This window comes from Bufo gargarizans, chromosome 8 (genome assembly GCF_014858855.1).
Source record: "Bufo gargarizans isolate SCDJY-AF-19 chromosome 8, ASM1485885v1, whole genome shotgun sequence".
Lineage (NCBI taxonomy): Eukaryota > Metazoa > Chordata > Amphibia > Anura > Bufonidae > Bufo > Bufo gargarizans.
Genome location: NC_058087.1, coordinates 64,695,555 through 64,717,572, shown reverse-complemented (window position 1 = coordinate 64,717,572; position 22,018 = coordinate 64,695,555). Strand labels below are relative to the sequence as shown.

At 44.5% G+C, this 22,018-nt stretch overlaps 1 protein-coding gene across 2 annotated transcripts in view; it reads right to left on the bottom strand.

Moving 5' to 3' along the window:
- Window positions 1-22,018, bottom strand: part of ERBB4 (erb-b2 receptor tyrosine kinase 4) — a 1,102,749-nt gene that overhangs the window by 656,347 nt on the left and 424,384 nt on the right. For both annotated transcript variants that reach the window (XM_044302570.1, XM_044302571.1), the window contains exon 2: window positions 167-318. In XM_044302570.1, coding sequence (XP_044158505.1) covers window positions 167-318 — 152 coding nt within the window. The remainder of the gene's footprint in view (window positions 1-166; window positions 319-22,018) is intronic.

Below are 22,018 nucleotides of genomic sequence, written 5' to 3'. Positions count from 1 at the left end.
AACCCAAATAGCAAAAATGCTTTTCGCAAACCATACCGTATATGCAGTTAAATGAAAAATTCCTCCAAGGTGTCTATAGCTCTTAAGAATAACAGATTACAATCTATCAACAGATTATAAATTACAGGTCCCATAAAGGACTAAAAAAGAAACATCTTAAAATTACCCGCAGGAAGCTGAGGTTGTGCCCATGCTCAATGCTGGTGATCTCCAGATTCCCCATTACCACTTCACAGTTCTCATAATACTTGCGCAGGGACTTGTACTGTTGGTCTGGATCAGAGAGAGAGCTCAGCTTGTTCTCTGTTCCTGCACACACTGCAAGAGGAAAAAAAAGTGTAAGAATAAACTTCCTGAAGAGGCAACAGACAATAAATTCACAACAGGATATAGGATTGGCATGACAAGCCCTTTACAAATAGCCACACGATTTTTTTAACTAAAACTAAAAATCATCAAAATAGTATTGCATCAAATTAATTTCTCTTTACTAAATACTTCTTGAAAAATTATATCTTTTAGCCACTAACTAGAAGCCCCAGTTAATTGGTTAAACTGTAATCCTATGTCCATCAGACTTTATAAGTGTCAAGCATATTTCCCAGAGTGTCATGGTCCACCAAAACTCATTGGGCTCCGGCATCTGCCCAGTTGTTTTCTGGTACTAATGATAGCCTTGCCCAGGGGTAAGGGAGGATGGAAGGAGATTCAGAGTTTTAGAAAACTAAAGAGCTGATACCTCACCATTACCCCACCAGTTTAACTCAGACACTGCCTAAGTCCCTCTTAGTCTCTACTGACTGGTCCTGTCTCGATATACAGGACCAATCACTGGCCAACTAAGGCTACCCCTGTGGACAGTGATTGGCAGTGGCACATTTTCTAGGGATTGATGTCTAGAGATGGGGTCAGGAAGTAAAAGCCAGCGGAGACCTAAGCAGCATTGGTGGGGAATTGGTGAGTATGCATTCATTAATTATTTTTAAAACCCATTCAGAGGCTACTGCCACAATTTGTTTCCTGCAGAAAAATTTGTTTATAACAGTTATACCTTTTTTTGCATTTTTTATTCATTGGGTAAATATGAAAAAATATATGCTGTAATCTAGCATTCTTTGAATGTTCAGTCAAAACCTGAGTCTACAGGACATTCAGTTTTTATTGGCACACTAATAGTTATATAGGCTGCTATATTGATGGGATTTGCACATAGCTAGCTGTGTATGCATTCTTTATGGAATATGTTGGTGGTATATAAATAAAGAATAGGACATAAATCGATACATTTAAATAATTAATCTGTGCTTAGTTTACAAAGAAATTCTAGTCTAGTGTGTTGACACATATCAAGATGCTGCAGTACCCAAAGTCTGCTCTATACTCAATTGCATCATCTGTTATTTTCCATCAGTGTCAGGACCAATTTATATCTATCTGCCCTGATAACATGGCTTTGTTAATCCTGCTCTACTTGTGAGTAAAGGAAATGTTCCATTGACCCAGACGCATGTTGCCAAGCCCAGTACTGTAGACTGGCTAATGTTATTCCTTATCCTTTCCCCCGGGGGAAACTTCAAACATTTCTGCCTGGTAAGAACTAAGCCTTGGGTCAAAGTGATTAACCTTTTTTGTGCTGCAGAGATCATCAGGGTGTCATACGTGATTGGGAAGAGGAATAAAACCAACCACATTTTGGCCTACTCGACTCCCGCATCACAGTGTGGCAAGAATTATAAGTCATGAGGGCATACTGCTTTCTCTTTATGATTTATTGTTTTTGACTAATGCAACCATAGGTCTCACCACATTCAATATTCATCTATCAATAATTTTTCTGAACTAATGTTCTAAAGATTAGTTAATCGATTTGCTAGAATCAAAATTTAACCAGAATTTTTGAAAAAAATCTAATTTGGTAAAAGCAGAATTTTTTCCAATTCGTTTGTGTAGAATTCCTCCAAAGAGAGAGAGATAGGGAGAAAGAGAGAGAGGTACAGACATCAAGGAAGAGAGAGAAAGGGAGAGAAATGTGCTCATTATACTGCTAATTTTGCCAGCATCGTCATGGATATAGGTTCCGGATGCACTTTAGTTATTCAGTGATTAAAATGTTTCCTTAAATTAACTGTACAATTGTACTAAAGGATTTGTATCAAGAGAGACAGTATCCCAGATATATGTCAACAATGTCCGATCAGTGGAGGTCCAACCACTGTGATCCCTACTGATTATAAGAACAAAATGCCAGCCGGTCCAGCAAAGTACAGTCGCATGCCACTTCATACCATGGGCTATGCTCAGCTCTTTTGGGTGGTTGCATGGTTAGCCAATAACTATGAGGTGCTGACTATGCAGTCTTTAAAGAAGGCAGAGAAGAGTTGACAGGAGATGAAGTGGCTCAGCCCTTTTTTTTTGCCCCGTTCAGCAGCAGCCTTTATTGACTAACATAGCACACAGCATTAGAGACTAGCACAGTGCCTTGTGCATTGTTAGTCAATGGAGGCCATTGATGGATGAGACTGGAGTGCTAGGCTGTCAGTAAAAATGATTGCAATAAACAAGGGAGAAGCAAGCATAAGACATTCATGCTGCTATTTGTGTTGTTTCCAAAACATGTGCCGAATTAAAAAATTTAAACTTTTTTCTGGCCAATGTTCGCCTATGTACTGTATATGTAAAATGACTATAGGGCACTTTGTAGTATAGTCTCTTTTGACGTTCTGTTCTGTTCTATTTGCTATATTTTATAAGCTACTGTATGTCTCCTTGTTGGGCCACTCTTCTGTGATGTCCGCGTAGAGGTCCTGTTCAGAATAGGGCTGCTAATAGAGGATCATGTGACCAGACATCACTCAGCCTTCGCCATTCAAATTCACTGCACTTGCGCTAAATTCCCAACAGTGCAAATACAGATTCAAATGTATCCAAATGGAAGAGACAAAGAGCTGCATTACTGCATTTCTACTCCTGGTACCCATAACTAAGTATTTCCATAATGTTCAATATAATCTATATTTGTTTGGCTCCTCTGTTCTGCTTTTCATTATTTTTGCTCTCTTTCTTTCAAGATCTTTAACTCTCCTATTAGAAATGAACCTGACAAGTAATTAAAGGAATTGATTTGCACACTTCAAATCTTGCCAAATAAGTGATCTGCCATCTGTGGCATCAGCTGTTCTTCCTTGAGGTCTCCCCATGCACCTGAACTTGTGTTTATAATGGGGGGAGCCCTCCAGCAGGTGACACGCCATGAGCACAGAAATGGTTCATAAGCAGCACATGTACAACCCTCTGTACACTAATCCTAAAGGCATACAATGATTGCAGCCATCTTCCTTCATCATTTACGCTTGCTTGCATAGAACTCTTAACAGGACCATTTGTCTCCAAATGACCTGCTGTATAAGAAGTATCAAATACTTCTTCTTATCATAGACTTCTATCGACTTATGGTAACAAGGTTGAATTTCTAACTTTTATATTTCTTCCAGTGTTCTTAGAAAGACGGAATATTTACCCTCCTCTCAATTTACCATCACTCTCAATGCTTTCATTGCTTTAGTCATGTATGCTATACATATTTGCCTAAAATGAATATTAGTCCGTACACATTTAATAAACAGTTGCACAACATACATGGTCTGTGGTCAAGTGGAAGGTCACCTTCACAGAAGGTCCAAGAACTATTAAGGAATAACCTTAATTGCAGGGGCATAGCTAAATACTCATGGGCCCTGGTGCAAGAGTTCAGCTTGGGCCCCCCTTCCTTCAGTGCTTTATGGCCAGGGGCAGGGAAGCACATTGCCTTTGTGCTGCCTAAGGCAAACTTTAAAACGGCACCTCCCTGTACAAATTCTTCACATTACCCATTTCCCTCCAGCCAAAGGTGCAACTTGAATAGCATGCACTTTCTATAATACTAGTGTCTTCTTATGTGGCACAAGGGTCTTTGGGCCCCCTCAGGCTCCTGCGCCTGGTAGCGATTGCTACCTCTGCACCCCCTATAGCTACGCCCCTGCTTAATTGTAATGTACATATTCTAAAACATAAATCAACCCACTGGGGTTCTCTTTATGTCTGTCAGTTCAAAATTATGAATGCTGCATTTTCCAAAAAGACAAAAATGAAAAGTTGAAACTGCTATTTTCTTAATGACTTTTAGAATATTATTTAATGATGTGAACTGCAAGATAACTTAAATAAAGAATAATATGAGAATTCCATAGCTACTGGACATCTCCAGTAGGGAGCAGTAGGTCATAGGTATGTAGTGTCCCAAACCTGGGGGTATCTGCAATCTTTTAATATTTTATATTTAATGTTATGTAATATAATGTGATGGTATGCAATTTATTCCAGCAGAGGAGGTTATGGTTGGCAATTGTTGGCAGGAAAAGGGCTAATGACCTTGTTGCTCCCGTCCTGGAACTCCCCACTACTGGTACCTCCTGCCAGGAAGGGGAATTCCAGTCTAGCTAGAGAGAGAGAGAGGAAAGGGAAGGTGGTGGGGGAGTGAGGAAGCACATGTCAGAGCTCCTATTCCCAAGAACCCAATGTTATTCCCCTGTGAGGGAAACTGAGGAACTAGGTATTCTTCTCCTTTGAGAACAACTTAATTATGCCTCAACAAAGCACTTGATTGCAAAGATAGCAGAGTGATTAGCTAGAAAAAGCTTTACAGACACTGCTGCAAGGTTAGGGACAACAGCTCAGACACCACCACCTACCTAAACCATCGCTAAGCCAGACTAACATTAGGCTTGTGCTACAGTGGGTACCTAAATCCACAAGTGCTTGCTAGTTGTAACCTATTGCCATCCAACCAGCCACCATTCCCCTGTAACTGGTACCAGAGAAACTGCAAAGTATAGTTACTGCTGCTGGATGTGCCACAAATTATATTTTGCACTCAGTAAAGAAAGACTGTTGTATGTTTACTTCGGGTCTGATTCTTCAAACTACATTTTGACTGCACCAAACCAGGGAGAGATGACCCTAGGAATTACACAGTAACATAGCATCTCATCAGGGCCAGTATCACTCCCATCCTCTGAACTGGCTGCTCAGGGGCTCACTGGAAATATTCTCCCTGAGATGTCCATAGTTTTTGGTATTCATGTTTACCAGAATTACCTTATTTTTCAGATTCCAAAGTTATTCCTCTAGAATCCTTAAATAAATAGTACTTTATAATGAAATTCTGTAAGTATTTGATGGACGAGTATGAGGTTCATGGTTCTTTGAGACAGTATTGCAAGATTGGACTGAGCACGCTCTCCTTGATGTTTGACTGACAGGAACGGACATCTCATACCTGAACAGCTGCTCCGAGTAGCTGCTCTCTTATCTCCAGTGATGGTATTTCCATACACCAGTAATAGTTATTTCTCCCAACCTCAATCATAATGTATATGCTTGCAATAGAGAGAAGACACCTCTAGCAGTAGCGTATTTCTCTTCAGAACAAATGGATTGGTCATGTTGAAACATGCTTGACCACTCCTTCTACCAACATCTGGGGTCAGGGGAGAGAACACATGGGGTTAGTGGGGAGTCTGGAAACATAATGCTCATTACATTGGTGGCAGATGTTGCCAAAATTGTCTAGTTTGAAATTCACCTAGTGTGTGGCCATGTAGTTCACAGTCAAAAATCTGGAGTGGGGAAATGAAATTTTTATCATAAACTAATAGTTTGCCATCAATTTGATTCATGTGCTAATGGAAACCACTAGATGTGTGTGTGGCACTGTAAATTCAAGCTCCTTCTGCTAAGTCCGCCTCTGGGGTGTGTATTGGGATGGTTGGCCCTATTTTATCTCCAGCCTCTGCAGTAATATTCCATATTAATACGAAAACCTGTTCACATTCAAGTGGGTCACTTTATAAGATCCTAGATGTATTTAATGTATTTTATTATATTTAGTGATGTTTTCATTACAGGACACATGGTTATATATTAGTTTCCAGAGAACGATACATTTCATCTGAATAAAGTTATCCCAAAAAAGGGACAGGAGGTCAGTTTCTCTTCCAGAACACAAGTCGAAAAGAGCTGTCACAAGGTAATTAGCCCACACACTAATTCTCTTAATCATTTTTGACATTGCCTCAAGCCCTTGCAGAAGCTGGTAGAATTCTGTTATCCAACATGGAAATGTGGCATTACATGGACAGAACTCTGATCTGTGTAGAAACCTGAAGCCAACAGAAAAGAAAAGAGGAAATCCATATTCAGCTTTTGGGTGCCTCAAGACAATGAGCAATGAATAAACATACACTACTAACAGAAATGTTGTGCTATTTTTGGGGCATTTATGATGGAATCTGCTCTAGAGGCAGAACTTTGAGTGCAGAGGTGAACCTAGCCACTAGAGGCCCACCCCTGTCTTGGCTATGATGCCCTTTAAAATCTAGATATTTAAAAGGGTTGGCCACTTTCTGGTTACTGTTGATGAACATAAGATGACTATGTTGCAATGACTAATATATTATTTGTTTAATTTCTGTACCATTTTCTATATTTCATATGGTATATCTCCATGTTAACCAAGTCTTTTGTCTTGTCCACACAGAGGTCCTGTCCATAAAATGGCTGTTCATGGAGGGTTATGCGACCAGGCAAATCACTCAGCCTCCTAAATTCATATACATTGCACCTACCATCTTCCCTTGCACTGTTTGGTGCAGATGTAGTGTGTTTAAATTGAGGAGATTGAGGGATGTGTCTGGCCACATGATCTTCCATGAGTGGCCATCTCATGGACAGGACCTCCAGGTGGACAGCACAGAAGACTTGTCCAACAAGTGGATATGGATTATGAAATATAAAAAACAGCACAGAACACCAACAAAGGCCATAATAGCAATTGCCATGTAGTCATCTTACATACACATTGGTCAACAGTAAGGGAAAAGTGGTCAACCCTTTAATATAGAATCTGCCATAGAGGTCCCTAATAAAATTTCAAATGCAGTTCTGAACCTAGCCGCTGAAGATCTATACCTGACTTGGCTATGACACTCTTTGAAATCTAGATGTTGAAGATGAAATTTGCCATAAAGATCACTAACAGAACTTCCAAAGCAGATGTGAACCTACCGGAGGCCCATCCTTGTCTTGGCTATGATGCCCTTTGAAAGCTAGATATTAAGGACTGAATCTACCGTAGAAGTGCCTAAAGGAACTTCCAATGCAGTTATGAATTTAGCCACTGGAGACCCATCCCTGGCTTGGCTATGTAAGCCCTTTGCATTCTAGATATATAAAATGGAATCTACCACAGAGTTCCCTAATGGAATTCCTAACGCATATGTGAACTTAGCTACTAGAGACCCATTCTTGGCCCTTAAAATTTTTAGTTATGCTCCTAAAACAAATTGCATCTGAGCTGAGCTTTCAATTTTTCCAATCTGTCAGAAGAACAGAAAAACGAAAATTAAAGGAGCTGACTTTTTTAAGCATCAGTTTGCGTGCATGTAGTATTTTTTCCTACCAAATTATCTCCTGATTCCTCCTTTACGCAGCACCGAAACAATGTTCTTCCCATTGCCGGTCAACATGGTTCCGATTAGTTGTCGCAGAGAAAGCCAGGATTCAATTTCTTGATGAAGGACACAGAGCAGTTCCTACCCTGTGTGAGTCAGTTCACCCAGGAAAACCAGGTGCAGAACAGCGTGACACCGCACATGTGGTATGCTGAAGGGGCACTGTGAATTGACCCTGCAGTGGAGGCTGAGAACACGGTGGAGGATAATGAGGCAGAGGCGGACATTGTCACAGGGCCAACGGCGTGAGAACGTGGAGGAGGAAGCAGCATCACCTGGCCATGTTGACGGTGTGGCTAAGTTGGAATGTGAGGGACTGCAACACCAGCAATTTGGACAGAGGCACGTTCAGCTTCTGTGCCGTTGGATGAGTGCACGCATACTGTTTGTCTCTTGGCAATGGCTTTGGTGATGGATTGCTGACGGAATGACTGATAAGGAGTAGGAGGGCGATGAACAGGAGCATCAGGACCAGCAGATGATGGGAATGACAGACTGAGGTGGTGGAGCCTTGACTGCCTGAAATTGGCTGCGTGGCACAGGGTGATGCAGCGGTTGCTGCGGCAGGCTGGACCAACACATCGGCGACACGGTTCTCCCAGGCCACTTTATGGTGATGCTGCATATGTTGACACAGGGCCTTGGTGCGAACATTGACACCCTGGCCACGCTTCACCTTCTGCCCACAAATTCTACATGTGGCCATCTTCACTTCCTCCGGCGGCTTAACCAAAAACTGATACACCGCCGAGTAGGTGATTTTACCCCCAACAACATGCACTGACTGACTGCTACAGCCGCTGCCTCCATGAACCCATGCACCGCTACTTCCCGGGTAGGTAGGCTCTTGGGAAGTGGGTGGTCTACCCGGGCACGTTTAGCTCCCGACCACTCACTGCTGCCACCCTGCTGGCTCCCGGCCACGCTAGCGACTTACTGCCTCCGCTGCTGCCTCACGGGCAAGCTACCACACTCTTCTCCCGATGATGATGAAGCCCCTAATTTACCCGGCTCCCAAGAGCGATCAGCTACATCATCATCATTGAGTACTGTCTGCACGTCACCGATATCCTCCTCAACCGTCTCTGGGTCAGGAACCTGAGCGCTTGCCACACCAGCTCCCACGCCACTCTACTAATCACTACTAGCCTGTCTAGTGGAGGAAGCGGCGGATGACTCCTCCACATCTTGGCTTGCCAGTAGCTGTCTTCTAGTAGCTCGTCCTCACTGTATAGTGGAGCTGAGCCCACAGCATACAATACTTCTTTGGCTGAGGAAACAGAAAAGGACAGAGGCATGTTGAGGACAGGTGAGGGCACAGGGCCTGCTCCCGGGCCATGCCAACTAAGGGCTGTGTCTGACGAACCCACTGACTCTTGGCTGGGGGTGTCTGATGTCACTTGCGATGAAGATCAACCATTCAAGAACCACTGTGTTGCTGGTCAAGACACAACTGCTAGCTGACATTGGGAGCTCAGGCCTCTCGAAGTGACCCCTGCTGCCACGGCCCCTTACTCTGCTGTGACCTCTGCCTGCACCAGAAACATTAAGGCCTGTGCCATTCCCCTGTGTAGGGCCTAGCACTTCTCTGTGTAATACCCCAGAGTGGCATTACTACCTTTTACACCCCCCCCCCACTATCTCTAATGGTGTATCCTGTGTCATTTTATACATCTAGTGTCATGTCCTGCAAAATGTATATATCTATTCCCTTGCAAATGTTTTTTTTTTTTATGTAATGTGCATGGTTCACCAGCAGATGGCGTCAACAGTGGCAGAGTTAGTTTCCCTGGAGAGGAACCTTCTTGTTCCATTCCAGCCCTCTCTAGTGAGGGAGCAGTTTTAGTTAGCAGTTCAGTCTAGCGCACCCCCTGCAAGGGGAAGCAGCAGGCCCTCGTCCTTCCTGCACGAGCCTGCAAAAGTCAGTCTAGCCTTCCCCTCCTTTGGGAAGCAGGCCTCGCCCCTGCCGGACAGGCCTTGCCTGTGAGTTCTAAATAGTTGCATGGCCCTTACTGGGCTTGCATTGCCTAAAGCCAAGCTAAGTAAGTTTGAAGCCAGGAAGAAGTTCCTAGGATTACAGTGAACGACAGATCAAGACAAAGATAAGTGACAGACTACAGAAAACTAAGATACAGCAGAGAGCAAAAGAGAAAAAGTTCCTATTTAATCCAGCCAACATAGCAGAGCTGAGTGAGTACAGATGTAGCATGATTGTGTTTGCCTGCCAAAACCAATGCCAAAACCTGCTGATGACCAAGATAAAGTTTGGAAGATTGTTCCTTGATGCAAGTTTATTCAAGTAAAGCTCAACATATATACAAAGTCTGGACTCTATTTATTCCACTGATTCATCACCCAAGTTCAACACCCCTTTTCTCACTGCTTCGGACAACCACGTCTGGGATCCAAGGATATCCATGTAGGAGCAGCGTGACAAGTTCTAAAGCCACACCCAATGGACACTATAGGCAACCCTTACACTACTCTGGCAATCCTACATCTGGGTACCAACACCACTATACTTAGAAGGGACTGCACCTCTGAACAGCAAATATATTTTACTTTTGCCACTAATACACAACAAAAATGGCTTAAGAACATATAACTGCTCCGCTGAATGGCAAATATATTTTTCCTTTTTTCACTAATACACAACAAAAATGGCTTTAGAACATATAACTGCACCGCTGAACGGCAAATATATTTTTCTTTTGCCACTAATACACAACAAAAAGTGCTGACATTTTAGCATTTCACCACACAACGACTATTAAGTAGAGTTGAGCGAACACCTGGATGTTCGGGTTCGAGAAGTTCGGCCGAACATCCCGGAAATGTTCGGGTTCGGGATCCGAACCCGATCCGAACTTCGTCCCGAACCCGAACCCCATTGAAGTCAATGGGGACCCGAACTTTTCGGCACTAAAACGGCTGTAAAACAGCCCAGGAAAGGGCTAGAGGGCTGCAAAAGGCAGCAACATGTAGGTAAATCCCCTGCAAACAAATGTGGATAGGGAAATTAATTAAAATAAAAATTAAATAAATAAAAATTAACCAAAATCAATTGGAGAGAGGTTCCATAGCAGAGAATCTGGCTTCCCGTCACCCACCACTGGAACAGTCCATTCTCAGATATTTAGGCCCCGGCACCCAGGCAGAGGAGAGAGGTCCCGTAACAGAGAATCTGTCTTCATGTCAGCAGAGAATTAGTCTGCATGTCATAGCAGAGAATGAGGCTTCACGTCAGCCACCACTGCAACAGTCCATTGGCATATATTTAGGCCTAGCACACAGGCAGAGGAGAGAGGTCCCGTAACAGAGAATCTGGCTTCATGTCAGCAGAGAATCAGTCTGCATGTCATAGCAGAGAATGAGGCTTCACGTCAGCCACCACTGCAACAGTCCATTGGCATATATTTAGGCCCAGCACACACACAGGCAGAGGAGAGAGGTCCCGTAACAGAGAATCTGGCTTCATGTCAGCAGAGAATCAGTCTGCATGTCATAGCAGAGAATGAGGCTTCACGTCAGCCACCACTGCAACAGTCCATTGGCATATATTTAGGCCCAGCACACACACAGGCAGAGGAGAGAGGTCCCGTAACAGAGAATCTGTCTTCATGTCAGCAGAGAATTAGTCTGCATGTCATAGCAGAGAATGAGGCTTCACGTCACCCACCACTGCAACAGTCCATTGGCATATATTTAGGCCTAGCACACAGGCAGAGCAGAGAGGTCCCGTAACAGACAATCTGGCTTCATGACAGCAGAGAATCAGTCTGCATGTCATAGCAGAGAATGAGGCTTCACGTCACCCACCACTGCAACAGTCCATTGGCATATATTTAGGCCTAGCACACAGGCAGAGCAGAGAGGTCCCGTAACAGACAATCTGGCTTCATGTCAGCAGAGAATCAGTCTGCATGTCATAGCAGAGAATGAGGCTTCACGTCACCCACCACTGCAACAGTCCATTGGCATATATTTAGGCCTAGCACACAGGCAGAGCAGAGAGGTCCCGTAACAGACAATCTGGCTTCATGACAGCAGAGAATCAGTCTGCATGTCATAGCAGAGAATGAGGCTTCACGTCACCCACCACTGCAACAGTCCATTGGCATATATTTAGGCCTAGCACACAGGCAGAGCAGAGAGGTCCCGTAACAGACAATCTGGCTTCATGTCAGCAGAGAATCAGTCTGCATGTCATAGCAGAGAATGAGGCTTCACGTCACCCACCACTGCAACAGTCCATTGGCATATATTTAGGCCTAGCACACAGGCAGAGCAGAGAGGTCCCGTAACAGACGATCTGGCTTCATGTCAGCAGAGAATCAGTCTGCATGTCATAGCAGAGAATCAGGCTTCACGTCAGCCACCACTGCAACAGTCCATTGTCATAAATTTAGGCCCAGCACCCAGGCAGAGGAGAGAGGTCCCGTAACAGACAATCTGGCTTCATGTCAGCAGAGAATTAGTCTGCATGTCATAGCAGAGAATCAGGCTTCATGTCAGCCACCACTGCAACAGTCCATTGGCATATATTTAGGCCTAGCACACAGGCAGAGGAGAGGTTCATTCAACTTTGGGTAGCATCGCAATATAATGGTAAAATGAAAATAAAAATAGGATTGAATGAGGAAGTGCCCTGGAGTCCAATAATATATCGTTATGGGGAGGTAGTTAATGTCTAATCTGGACAAGGGACGGACAGGTCCTGTGGGATCCATGCCTGGTTCATTTTTATGAACGTCAGCTTGTCCACATTGGCTGTAGACAGGCGGCTGCGTTTGTCTGTAATGACGCCCCCTGCCGTGCTGAATACACGTTCAGACAAAACGCTGGCTGCCGGGCAGGCCAGCACCTCCAAGGCATAAAAGGCTAGCTCTGGCCACGTGGACAATTTAGAGACCCAGAAGTTGAATGGGGCCGAACCATCAGTCAGTACGTGGAGGGGTGTGCACACGTACTGTTCCACCATGTTAGTGAAATGTTGCCTCCTGCTAACACGTTGCGTATCAGGTGGTGGTGCAGTTAGCTGTGGCGTGTTGACAAAAGTTTTCCACATCTCTGCCATGCTAACCCTGCCCTCAGAGGAGCTGGCCGTGACACAGCTGCCTTGGCGACCTCTTGCTCCTCCTCTGCCTTGGCCTTGGGCTTCCACTTGTTCCCCTGTGACATTTGGGAATGCTCTCAGTAGCGCGTCTACCAACGTGCGCTTGTACTCGCGCATCTTCCTATCACGCTCCAGTGCAGGAAGTAAGGTGGGCACATTGTCTTTGTAGCGTGGATCCAGCAGGGTGGCAACCCAGTAGTCCGCACAGGTTAAAATGTGGGCAACTCTGCTGTCGTTGCGCAGGCACTGCAGCATGTAGTCGCTCATGTGTGCCAGGCTGCCCAGGGGTAAGGACAAGCTGTCCTCTGTGGGAGGCGTATCGTCATCGTCCTGCCTTTCCCCCCAGCCACGCACCAGTGATGGACCCGAGCTGCGTTGGGTGCCACCCCGCTGTGACCATGCTTCATCCTCATCCTCCTCCACCTCCTCCTCATCCTCGTCCTCCTCGTCCTCCAGTAGTGGGCCCTGGCTGGCCACATTTGTACCTGGCCTCTGCTGTTGCAAAAAACCTCCCTCTGAGTCACTTCGAAGAGACTGGCCTGAAAGTGCTAAAAATGACCCCTCTTCCTCATCCTCCTCCTCCTCCTCCTGGGCCACCTCCTGTTCCATCATCGCCCTAAGTGTTTTCTCAAGGAGACATAGAAGTGGTATTGTAACGCTGATAACGGTGTCATCGCCACTGGCCATGTTGGTGGAGTACTCGAAACAGCGCAACAGGGCACACAGGTCTCGCATGGAGGCCCAGTCATTGGTGGTGAAGTGGTGCTGTTCTGTAGTGCGACTGACCCGTGCGTGCTGCAGCTGAAACTCCACTATGGCCTGCTGCTGCTCGCACAGTCTGTCCAGCATGTGCAAGGTGGAGTTCCACCTGGTGGGCACGTCGCATATGAGGCGGTGAGCGGGAAGGCCGAAGTTACGCTGTAGCGCAGACAGGCGAGCAGCGGCAGGATGTGAACGCCGGAAGCGCGAACAGACGGCCCGCACTTTATGCAGCAGCTCTGACATGTCGGGGTAGTTGTGAATGAACTTCTGCACCACCAAATTCAGCACATGCGCCAAGCAAGGGATGTGCGTCAAATTGGCTAGTCCCAGAGCTGCAACGAGATTTCGCCCATTATCACACACCACCAGGCCGGGCTTGAGGCTCACCGGCAGCAACCACTCGTCGGTCTGTTGTTCAATACCCCGCCACAACTCCTGTGCGGTGTGGGGCCTGTCCCCCAAACATATGAGTTTCAGAATGGCCTGCTGACGTTTACCCCGGGCTGTGCTGAAGTTGGTGGTGAAGGTGTGTGGCTGACTGGATGAGCAGGTGGAAGAAGAGGAGGAGGAAGCCGAGAAGGAGGAGGTGGCAACAGGAGGCAAAGAATGTTGCCCTGCGATCCTTGGTGGCGGCAGGACGTGCGCCAAACAGCTCTCCGCCTGGGGCCCAGCTGCCACTACATTTACCCAGTGTGCAGTTAGGGAGATATAGCGTCCCTGGCCGTGCTTACTGGTCCACGTATCTGTGGTTAGGTGGACCTTGCTACAGATGGCGTTGCGCAGTGCACACTTGATTTTATCGGATACTTGATTGTGCAGGGAAGGCACGGCTCTCTTGGAGAAGTAGTGCCGGCTGGGAACAACATACTGTGGGACAGCAAGCGACATGAGCTGTTTGAAGCTGTCTGTGTCCACCAGCCTAAATGACAGCATTTCATAGGCCAGTAGTTTAGAAATGCTGGCATTCAGGGCCAGGGATCGAGGGTGGCTAGGTGGGAATTTACGCTTTCTATCAAATGTTTGTGAGATGGAGAGCTGAACGCTGGCGTGTGACATGGTTGAGACGCTTGGTGACGGAGGTGGTGGTGGTGGTGTTGGTGGTACATCCCCTGTTTGCTGGGCGGCAGGTGCCAACGTTCCTCCAGAGGCGGAGGAAGAGGCCGAGGCGGCAGCAGCAGAATAGGCCGAGGCGGCAGCAGCAGAAGAGGTAGCAGGGGGAGCCTGAGTGACTTCCTTGGTTTTAAGGTGTTTACTCCACTGCAGTTCATGCTTTGCATGCAGGTGCCTGGTCATGCAGGTTGTGCTCAGGTTCAGAACGTTAATGCCTCGCTTCAGGCTCTGATGGCACAGCGTGCAAACCACTCGGGTCTTGTCGTCAGCACATTGTTTGAAGAAGTGCCATGCCAGGGAACTCCTTGAAGCTGCCTTTGGGGTGCTCGGTCCCAGATGGCGGCGGTCAGTAGCAGGCGGAGTCTCTTGGCGGCGGGTGTTCTGCTTTTGCCCACTGCTCCCTCTTTTGCTACGCTGTTGGCTCGGTCTCACCACTGCCTCTTCCTCCGAACTGTGAAAGTCAGTGGCACGACCTTCATTCCATGTGGGGTCTAGGACCTCATCGTCCCCTGCATCGTCTTCCACCCAGTCTTGATCCCTGACCTCCTGTTCAGTCTGCACACTGCAGAAAGACGCAGCAGTTGGCACCTGTGTTTCGTCATCATCAGAGACATGCTGAGGTGGTATTCCCATGTCCTCATCATCAGGAAACATAAGTGGTTGTGCGTCAGTGCATTCTATGTCTTTCACCGCTGGGGAAGGGCTAGGTGGATGCCCTTGGGAAACCCTGCCAGCGGAGTCTTCAAACAGCATAAGAGACTGCTGCATAACTTGAGGCTGAGACAGTTTCCCTGGTATGCATGGGGGTGATGTGACAGACTGATGGGGTTGGTTTTCAGGCGCCATCTGTGCGCTTTCTGCAGAAGACTGGGTGGGAGATAATGTGAACGTGCTGGATCCACTGTCGGCCACCCAATTGACTAATGCCTGTACCTGCTCAGGCCTTACCATCCTTAGAACGGCATTGGGCCCCACCATATATCGCTGTAAATTCTGGCGGCTACTGGGACCTGAGGTAGTTGGTACACTAGGACGTGTGGATGTGGCAGAACGGCCACGTCCTCTCCCAGCACCAGAGGGTCCACTAACACCACCACGACCATGTCCACGTCCGCGTCCCTTACTAGATGTTTTTCTCATTGTTATGGTTCACCACAACAACAAATATATTATTTGGCCCAATGTATTGTATTCAAATTCAGCGGGATATAAATTTGAGGCCTAGTATTTAGGCGCTGGGTGACCGGTATGGATTTAGTGACAGAATTAGACTTGGAAATGCACAGAAGCGTGTGTGTGAAGTTATTCTGAATGACCCAATGTGCACCTTGAATATTATATACCCTTTTTGGGATAGATTTCAAATAGCTCTGATATAGCAGGAACCACTAAATTATGAAATTGCTAAATTGGGAATTGTACTTCAACCCAGAACAAAAAATGTGCTTTGACGGGCACTAAATAACTTTCCCAGCTACAACAGTACAGCGGTAACGAGAGATTTAGAGGGATTTAAATTTGAGGCCTAGTATTTAGGCGCTGGGTGACAGGTATGGGTTTAGTGACAGAATTAGACTTGGAAATACACAGTAGCGGGTGTGTGTGAAGTTATTCTGAATGACCCAATGTGCACCTTCAATATTATATACCCTTTTTGGGATAGATTTCAAATAGCTCTGATATAGCAGGAACCACTAAATTATGAAATTGCTAAATTGGGAATTGTACTTCAACCCAGAACAAAAAATGTGCTTTGACGGACACTAAATATCTTGCCCAGCAACAACAGTACAGCGGTGGGTAACGAGAGATTTAGAGGGATTTAAATTTGAGGCCTAGTATTTAGGCGCTGGGTCACCGGTATGGATTTAGTGACAGAATTAGACTTGGAAATGCACAGAAGCGTGTGTGTGAAGTTATTCTGAATGACCCTATGTGCACCTTCAATATTATATACCCTTTTAGGGATAGATTTCAAATAGCTCTGATATAGCAGAAACCACTAAATTATGAAATTGCTAAATTGGGAATTGTACTTCAACCCAGAACAAAAAATGTGCTTTGACGGACACTAAATATCTTGCCCAGCAACAACAGTACAGCGGTGGGTAACGAGAGATTTAGAGGGATTTAAATTTGAGGCCTAGTATTTAGGCGCTGGGTCACCGGTATGGATTTAGTGACAGAATTAGACTTGGAAATGCACAGAAGCGTGTGTGTGAAGTTATTCTGAATGACCCTATGTGCACCTTCAATATTATATACCCTTTTAGGGATAGATTTCAAATAGCTCTGATATAGCAGAAACCACTAAATTATGAAATTGCTAAATTGGGAATTGTACTTCAACCCAGAACAAAAAATGTGCTTTGACGGACACTAAATATCTTGCCCAGCAACAACAGTACAGCGGTGGGTAACGAGAGATTTAGAGGGATTTAAATTTGAGGCCTAGTATTTAGGCGCTGGGTGACAGGTATGGGTTTAGTGACAGAATTAGACTTGGAAATACACAGTAGCGGGTGTGTGTGAAGTTATTCTGAATGACCCAATGTGCACCTTCAATATTATATACCCTTTTTGGGATAGATTTCAAATAGCTCTGATATAGCAGGAACCACTAAATTATGAAATTGCTAAATTGGGAATTGTACTTCAACCCAGAACAAAAAATGTGCTTTGACGGACACTAAATATCTTGCCCAGCAACAACAGTACAGCGGTGGGTAACGAGAGATTTAGAGGGATTTAAATTTGAGGCCTAGTATTTAGGCGCTGGGTCACCGGTATGGATTTAGTGACAGAATTAGACTTGGAAATGCACAGAAGCGTGTGTGTGAAGTTATTCTGAATGACCCTATGTGCACCTTCAATATTATATACCCTTTTAGGGATAGATTTCAAATAGCTCTGATATAGCAGAAACCACTAAATTATGAAATTGCTAAATTGGGAATTGTACTTCAACCCAGAACAAAAAATGTGCTTTGACGGACACTAAATATCTTGCCCAGCAACAACAGTACAGCGGTGGGTAACGAGAGATTTAGAGGGATTTAAATTTGAGGCCTAGTATTTAGGCGCTGGGTCACCGGTATGGATTTAGTGACAGAATTAGACTTGGAAATGCACAGAAGCGTGTGTGTGAAGTTATTCTGAATGACCCTATGTGCACCTTCAATATTATATACCCTTTTAGGGATAGATTTCAAATAGCTCTGATATAGCAGAAACCACTAAATTATGAAATTGCTAAATTGGGAATTGTACTTCAACCCAGAACAAAAAATGTGCTTTGACGGACACTAAATATCTTGCCCAGCAACAACAGTACAGCGGTGGTAACGAGAGATTTAGAGGGATTTAAATTTGAGGCCTAGTATTTAGGCGCTGGGTGACAGGTATGGGTTTAGTGACAGAATTAGACTTGGAAATACACAGTAGCGGGTGTGTGTGAAGTTATTCTGAATGACCCAATGTGCACCTTCAATATTATATACCCTTTTTGGGATAGATTTCAAATAGCTCTGATATAGCAGGAACCACTAAATTATGAAATTGCTAAATTGGGAATTGTACTTCAACCCAGAACAAAAAATGTGCTTTGACGGACACTAAATATCTTGCCCAGCAACAACAGTACAGCGGTGGGTAACGAGAGATTTAGAGGGATTTAAATTTGAGGCCTAGTATTTAGGCGCTGGGTCACCGGTATGGATTTAGTGACAGAATTAGACTTGGAAATGCACAGAAGCGTGTGTGTGAAGTTATTCTGAATGACCCTATGTGCACCTTCAATATTATATACCCTTTTAGGGATAGATTTCAAATAGCTCTGATATAGCAGAAACCACTAAATTATGAAATTGCTAAATTGGGAATTGTACTTCAACCCAGAACAAAAAATGTGCTTTGACGGACACTAAATATCTTGCCCAGCAACAACAGTACAGCGGTGGGTAACGAGAGATTTAGAGGGATTTAAATTTGAGGCCTAGTATTTAGGCGCTGGGTCACCGGTATGGATTTAGTGACAGAATTAGACTTGGAAATGCACAGAAGCGTGTGTGTGAAGTTATTCTGAATGACCCTATGTGCACCTTCAATATTATATACCCTTTTAGGGATAGATTTCAAATAGCTCTGATATAGCAGAAACCACTAAATTATGAAATTGCTAAATTGGGAATTGTACTTCAACCCAGAACAAAAAATGTGCTTTGACGGACACTAAATATCTTGCCCAGCAACAACAGTACAGTGGTGGGTAACGAGAGATTTAGAGGGATTTAAATTTGAGGCCTAGTATTTAGGCGCTGGGTCACCGGTATGGATTTAGTGACAGAATTAGACTTGGAAATGCACAGAAGCGTGTGTGTGAAGTTATTCTGAATGACCCTATGTGCACCTTCAATATTATATACCCTTTTAGGGATAGATTTCAAATAGCTCTGATATAGCAGAAACCACTAAATTATGAAATTGCTAAATTGGGAATTGTACTTCAACCCAGAACAAAAAATGTGCTTTGACGGACACTAAATATCTTGCCCAGCAACAACAGTACAGCGGTGGGTAACGAGAGATTTAGAGGGATTTAAATTTGAGGCCTAGTATTTAGGCGCTGGGTGACAGGTATGGGTTTAGTGACAGAATTAGACTTGGAAATACACAGTAGCGGGTGTGTGTGAAGTTATTCTGAATGACCCAATGTGCACCTTCAATATTATATACCCTTTTTGGGATAGATTTCAAATAGCTCTGATATAGCAGGAACCACTAAATTATGAAATTGCTAAATTGGGAATTGTATTTCAACCCAGAACAAGAAATGTGCTTGAACGGACACTAAATAACTCGCCCAGCTACAGCACTAGGGACAGATTTAGCTGGATATAAATTTGAGGCCTAGTATTTAGGCGCTGGGTGACCGGTATGGATTTAGTGACAGAATTAGACTGGGATATGGCCAAAAAATGAACAGACTATTGCTGGTTAAATGCACTTGGTGTGACAGCTTCACCCTGATGTAGGCTTTAGCCAAAAAACAACCACACCATTGAGGGTTAAATGCACTTGGTCGCAGCTTGTGCTGGCGCACCACAAGACACAAAATGGCCGCCGATCACCCCAGAAAAATGAGACTGACAAACGGTCTGTGCAGCCTAAAAACAGTGAGCAATTGAGGATCAGCAGCTCAATGATCCACAGCTGCAGATCGATCAGTTAATCAAGTCCTTTGGAGGAGTTAATCTGCCTAATCTCGCCCTACTGTCGCAGCCGCAACCTCTCCCTACGCTAATCAGAGCAGAGTGACGGGCGGCGCTATGTGACTCCAGCTTAAATAGAGGCTGGGTCACATGGTGCTCTGGCCAATCACAGCCATGCCAATAGTAGGCATGGCTGTGATGGCCTCTTGGGGCAAGTAGTATGACGCTTGTTGATTGGCTGCTTTGCAGCCTTTCAAAAAGCGCCAAGAAAGCGTCACAAAAGCGCGAAGAAAGCGACGAACACCGACCCCGAACCCGGACTTTTACGAAAATGTCCGGGTTCGGGTCCGTGTCACGGACACCCCAAAATTCGGTACGAACCCGAACTATACAGTTCGAGTTCGCTCATCCCTACTATTAAGCCCTTTTTTCCCACTAATACAAGCCAAAAAATGCTTTAGAAGATATAACTGTACTGCACAATGGCAAATTTAACTTAGAAATATTTCCTTTTAATAAACCCTATTAATGGCTGTAACACCCCAAAAACAAGAACGGTTTGCTGTAATTACAGAGCAGTATAGTGGAAATTTGGGTGCCCAGTCAGTGCAGCAAGGTTTAATAGGATTGTTCCTATTACCCAGGTTGTAACCTCCCCTACTGAACCATAGTGAACATAAATGCTGTGGAATTTCCTCCCTATCCTTTCCCTACACTTTGAATCATCTTTCCCTGCACTTGTAAATCATTTTTTTTAGTACAATTAAGTTTTTCCTAGCACTGTCCCTAGCGCCTGCTGACGTCTCTCCCTGCACTAAGTACACTGGAAAATGGCTGAATCCAAGATGACTGAGGCTATTTATAGGGCTGTGACATCACAGGGCTGGTTGGCTCCTGATTGGCTGCATGTATGCCATTATGGGTGATACTGCCTTCCCAGAGTTCCTTGTTCCATGTGTTCACACGTGCAGCAGCCAAAAAAATGTGATTCGTTACCACGAAGCGTGAGGAAATTTGGATTCGGTGCAAATCAAATTTTTCCTGAAATTCGGATCGAATTGCACTTCGTCAACTTCGATTTGCTCATCTCTAATAGCCTACCTTATATTACTCAGGTCAGATATTTTTTTTATATGCACATACAGTATACAGTTCTACTTGACGTTAATCACTCCATTTGTTCTACAGTATTGTATTTCTACCTGTTCCAGCAACAGACAGGTTAAAATTTCTCTGTAAAGTATTTTGCTGTATGTGCCAACAGAGAACTGTTTGACAATTCCTCATTTTCCTTTATTAAATCTAAGACGATGAGAGGAGATTTCTGTTTCATTAATTCCCTCGTTAAATGCGTTTTTTGTTTAGCGCTTTCAGCTGTGTAAGGCCCATTTATTATTGCTGTATGTTCAGAGTGTTTCACTTATTATATCATCAGATTAAACTATCCTAAATAATGAATGAGTCTAATTACTGGGAAGCTGTTAGACAGCAGAGTTGACTCCAGATAAGGTAATCCCAGGGATTACAGAGCTGCCCTACAGAATTTATGAAATGAAATACTGTTTTGAAACTTTCAAGCCAAGATAAATTTAGGAAACGCTGAATACAAAGGGGAACGTTTATCATGTTCGATATGCTACTTTGGTGGCATAAAAAATGCCAAAATAGACACCTGAGTGCAACATTTGGTGTATATTTTACAGTATTTCGTAAGCCTCGCCACTTTTAGAAGTGGAGTGAAGAGTAGGGCAGGATTTCAGATCAGAACACCTTTAAGAATCATTTACATTTTAAAAAGTCTCAAAAATATCTAATCTCTGTCACATATCAGAAGGTGTGAACTCACTGTGCCACGTGTCCTACCTCCTCTAAGGGCGTTGACTAAGTGAACCCCTGGATCTTCACAATACCCCTGATGGTGGGGATAGACTTTCCCAAGGGGAACACCAGGTTGCTACCTCTTGAGGAGGATAGGCACATGAGGCAGCTGGTCCAGGCAGACCAGGAGATACCTGAGAAAGGTACTAGAGGTGCAGAACCGAAGGATGAGGCAAAGGCGTATTTGGAGGCACAAGTACAGGTCAGGCAATTCTATAAAATATAAAAAAGCACTGTTTGGGTCAGACCAAGGTTCATTATGTATCAAGATGTGACATTTTAGCCATCTTTTCTGGACTGTCTACTTGGTTTGAAGCCATTTGTGTGACACATTTACAAAATGTTGAAAATTATATGTAAATTTGAAAAAAATTGTCACACATAATACCTTTGGA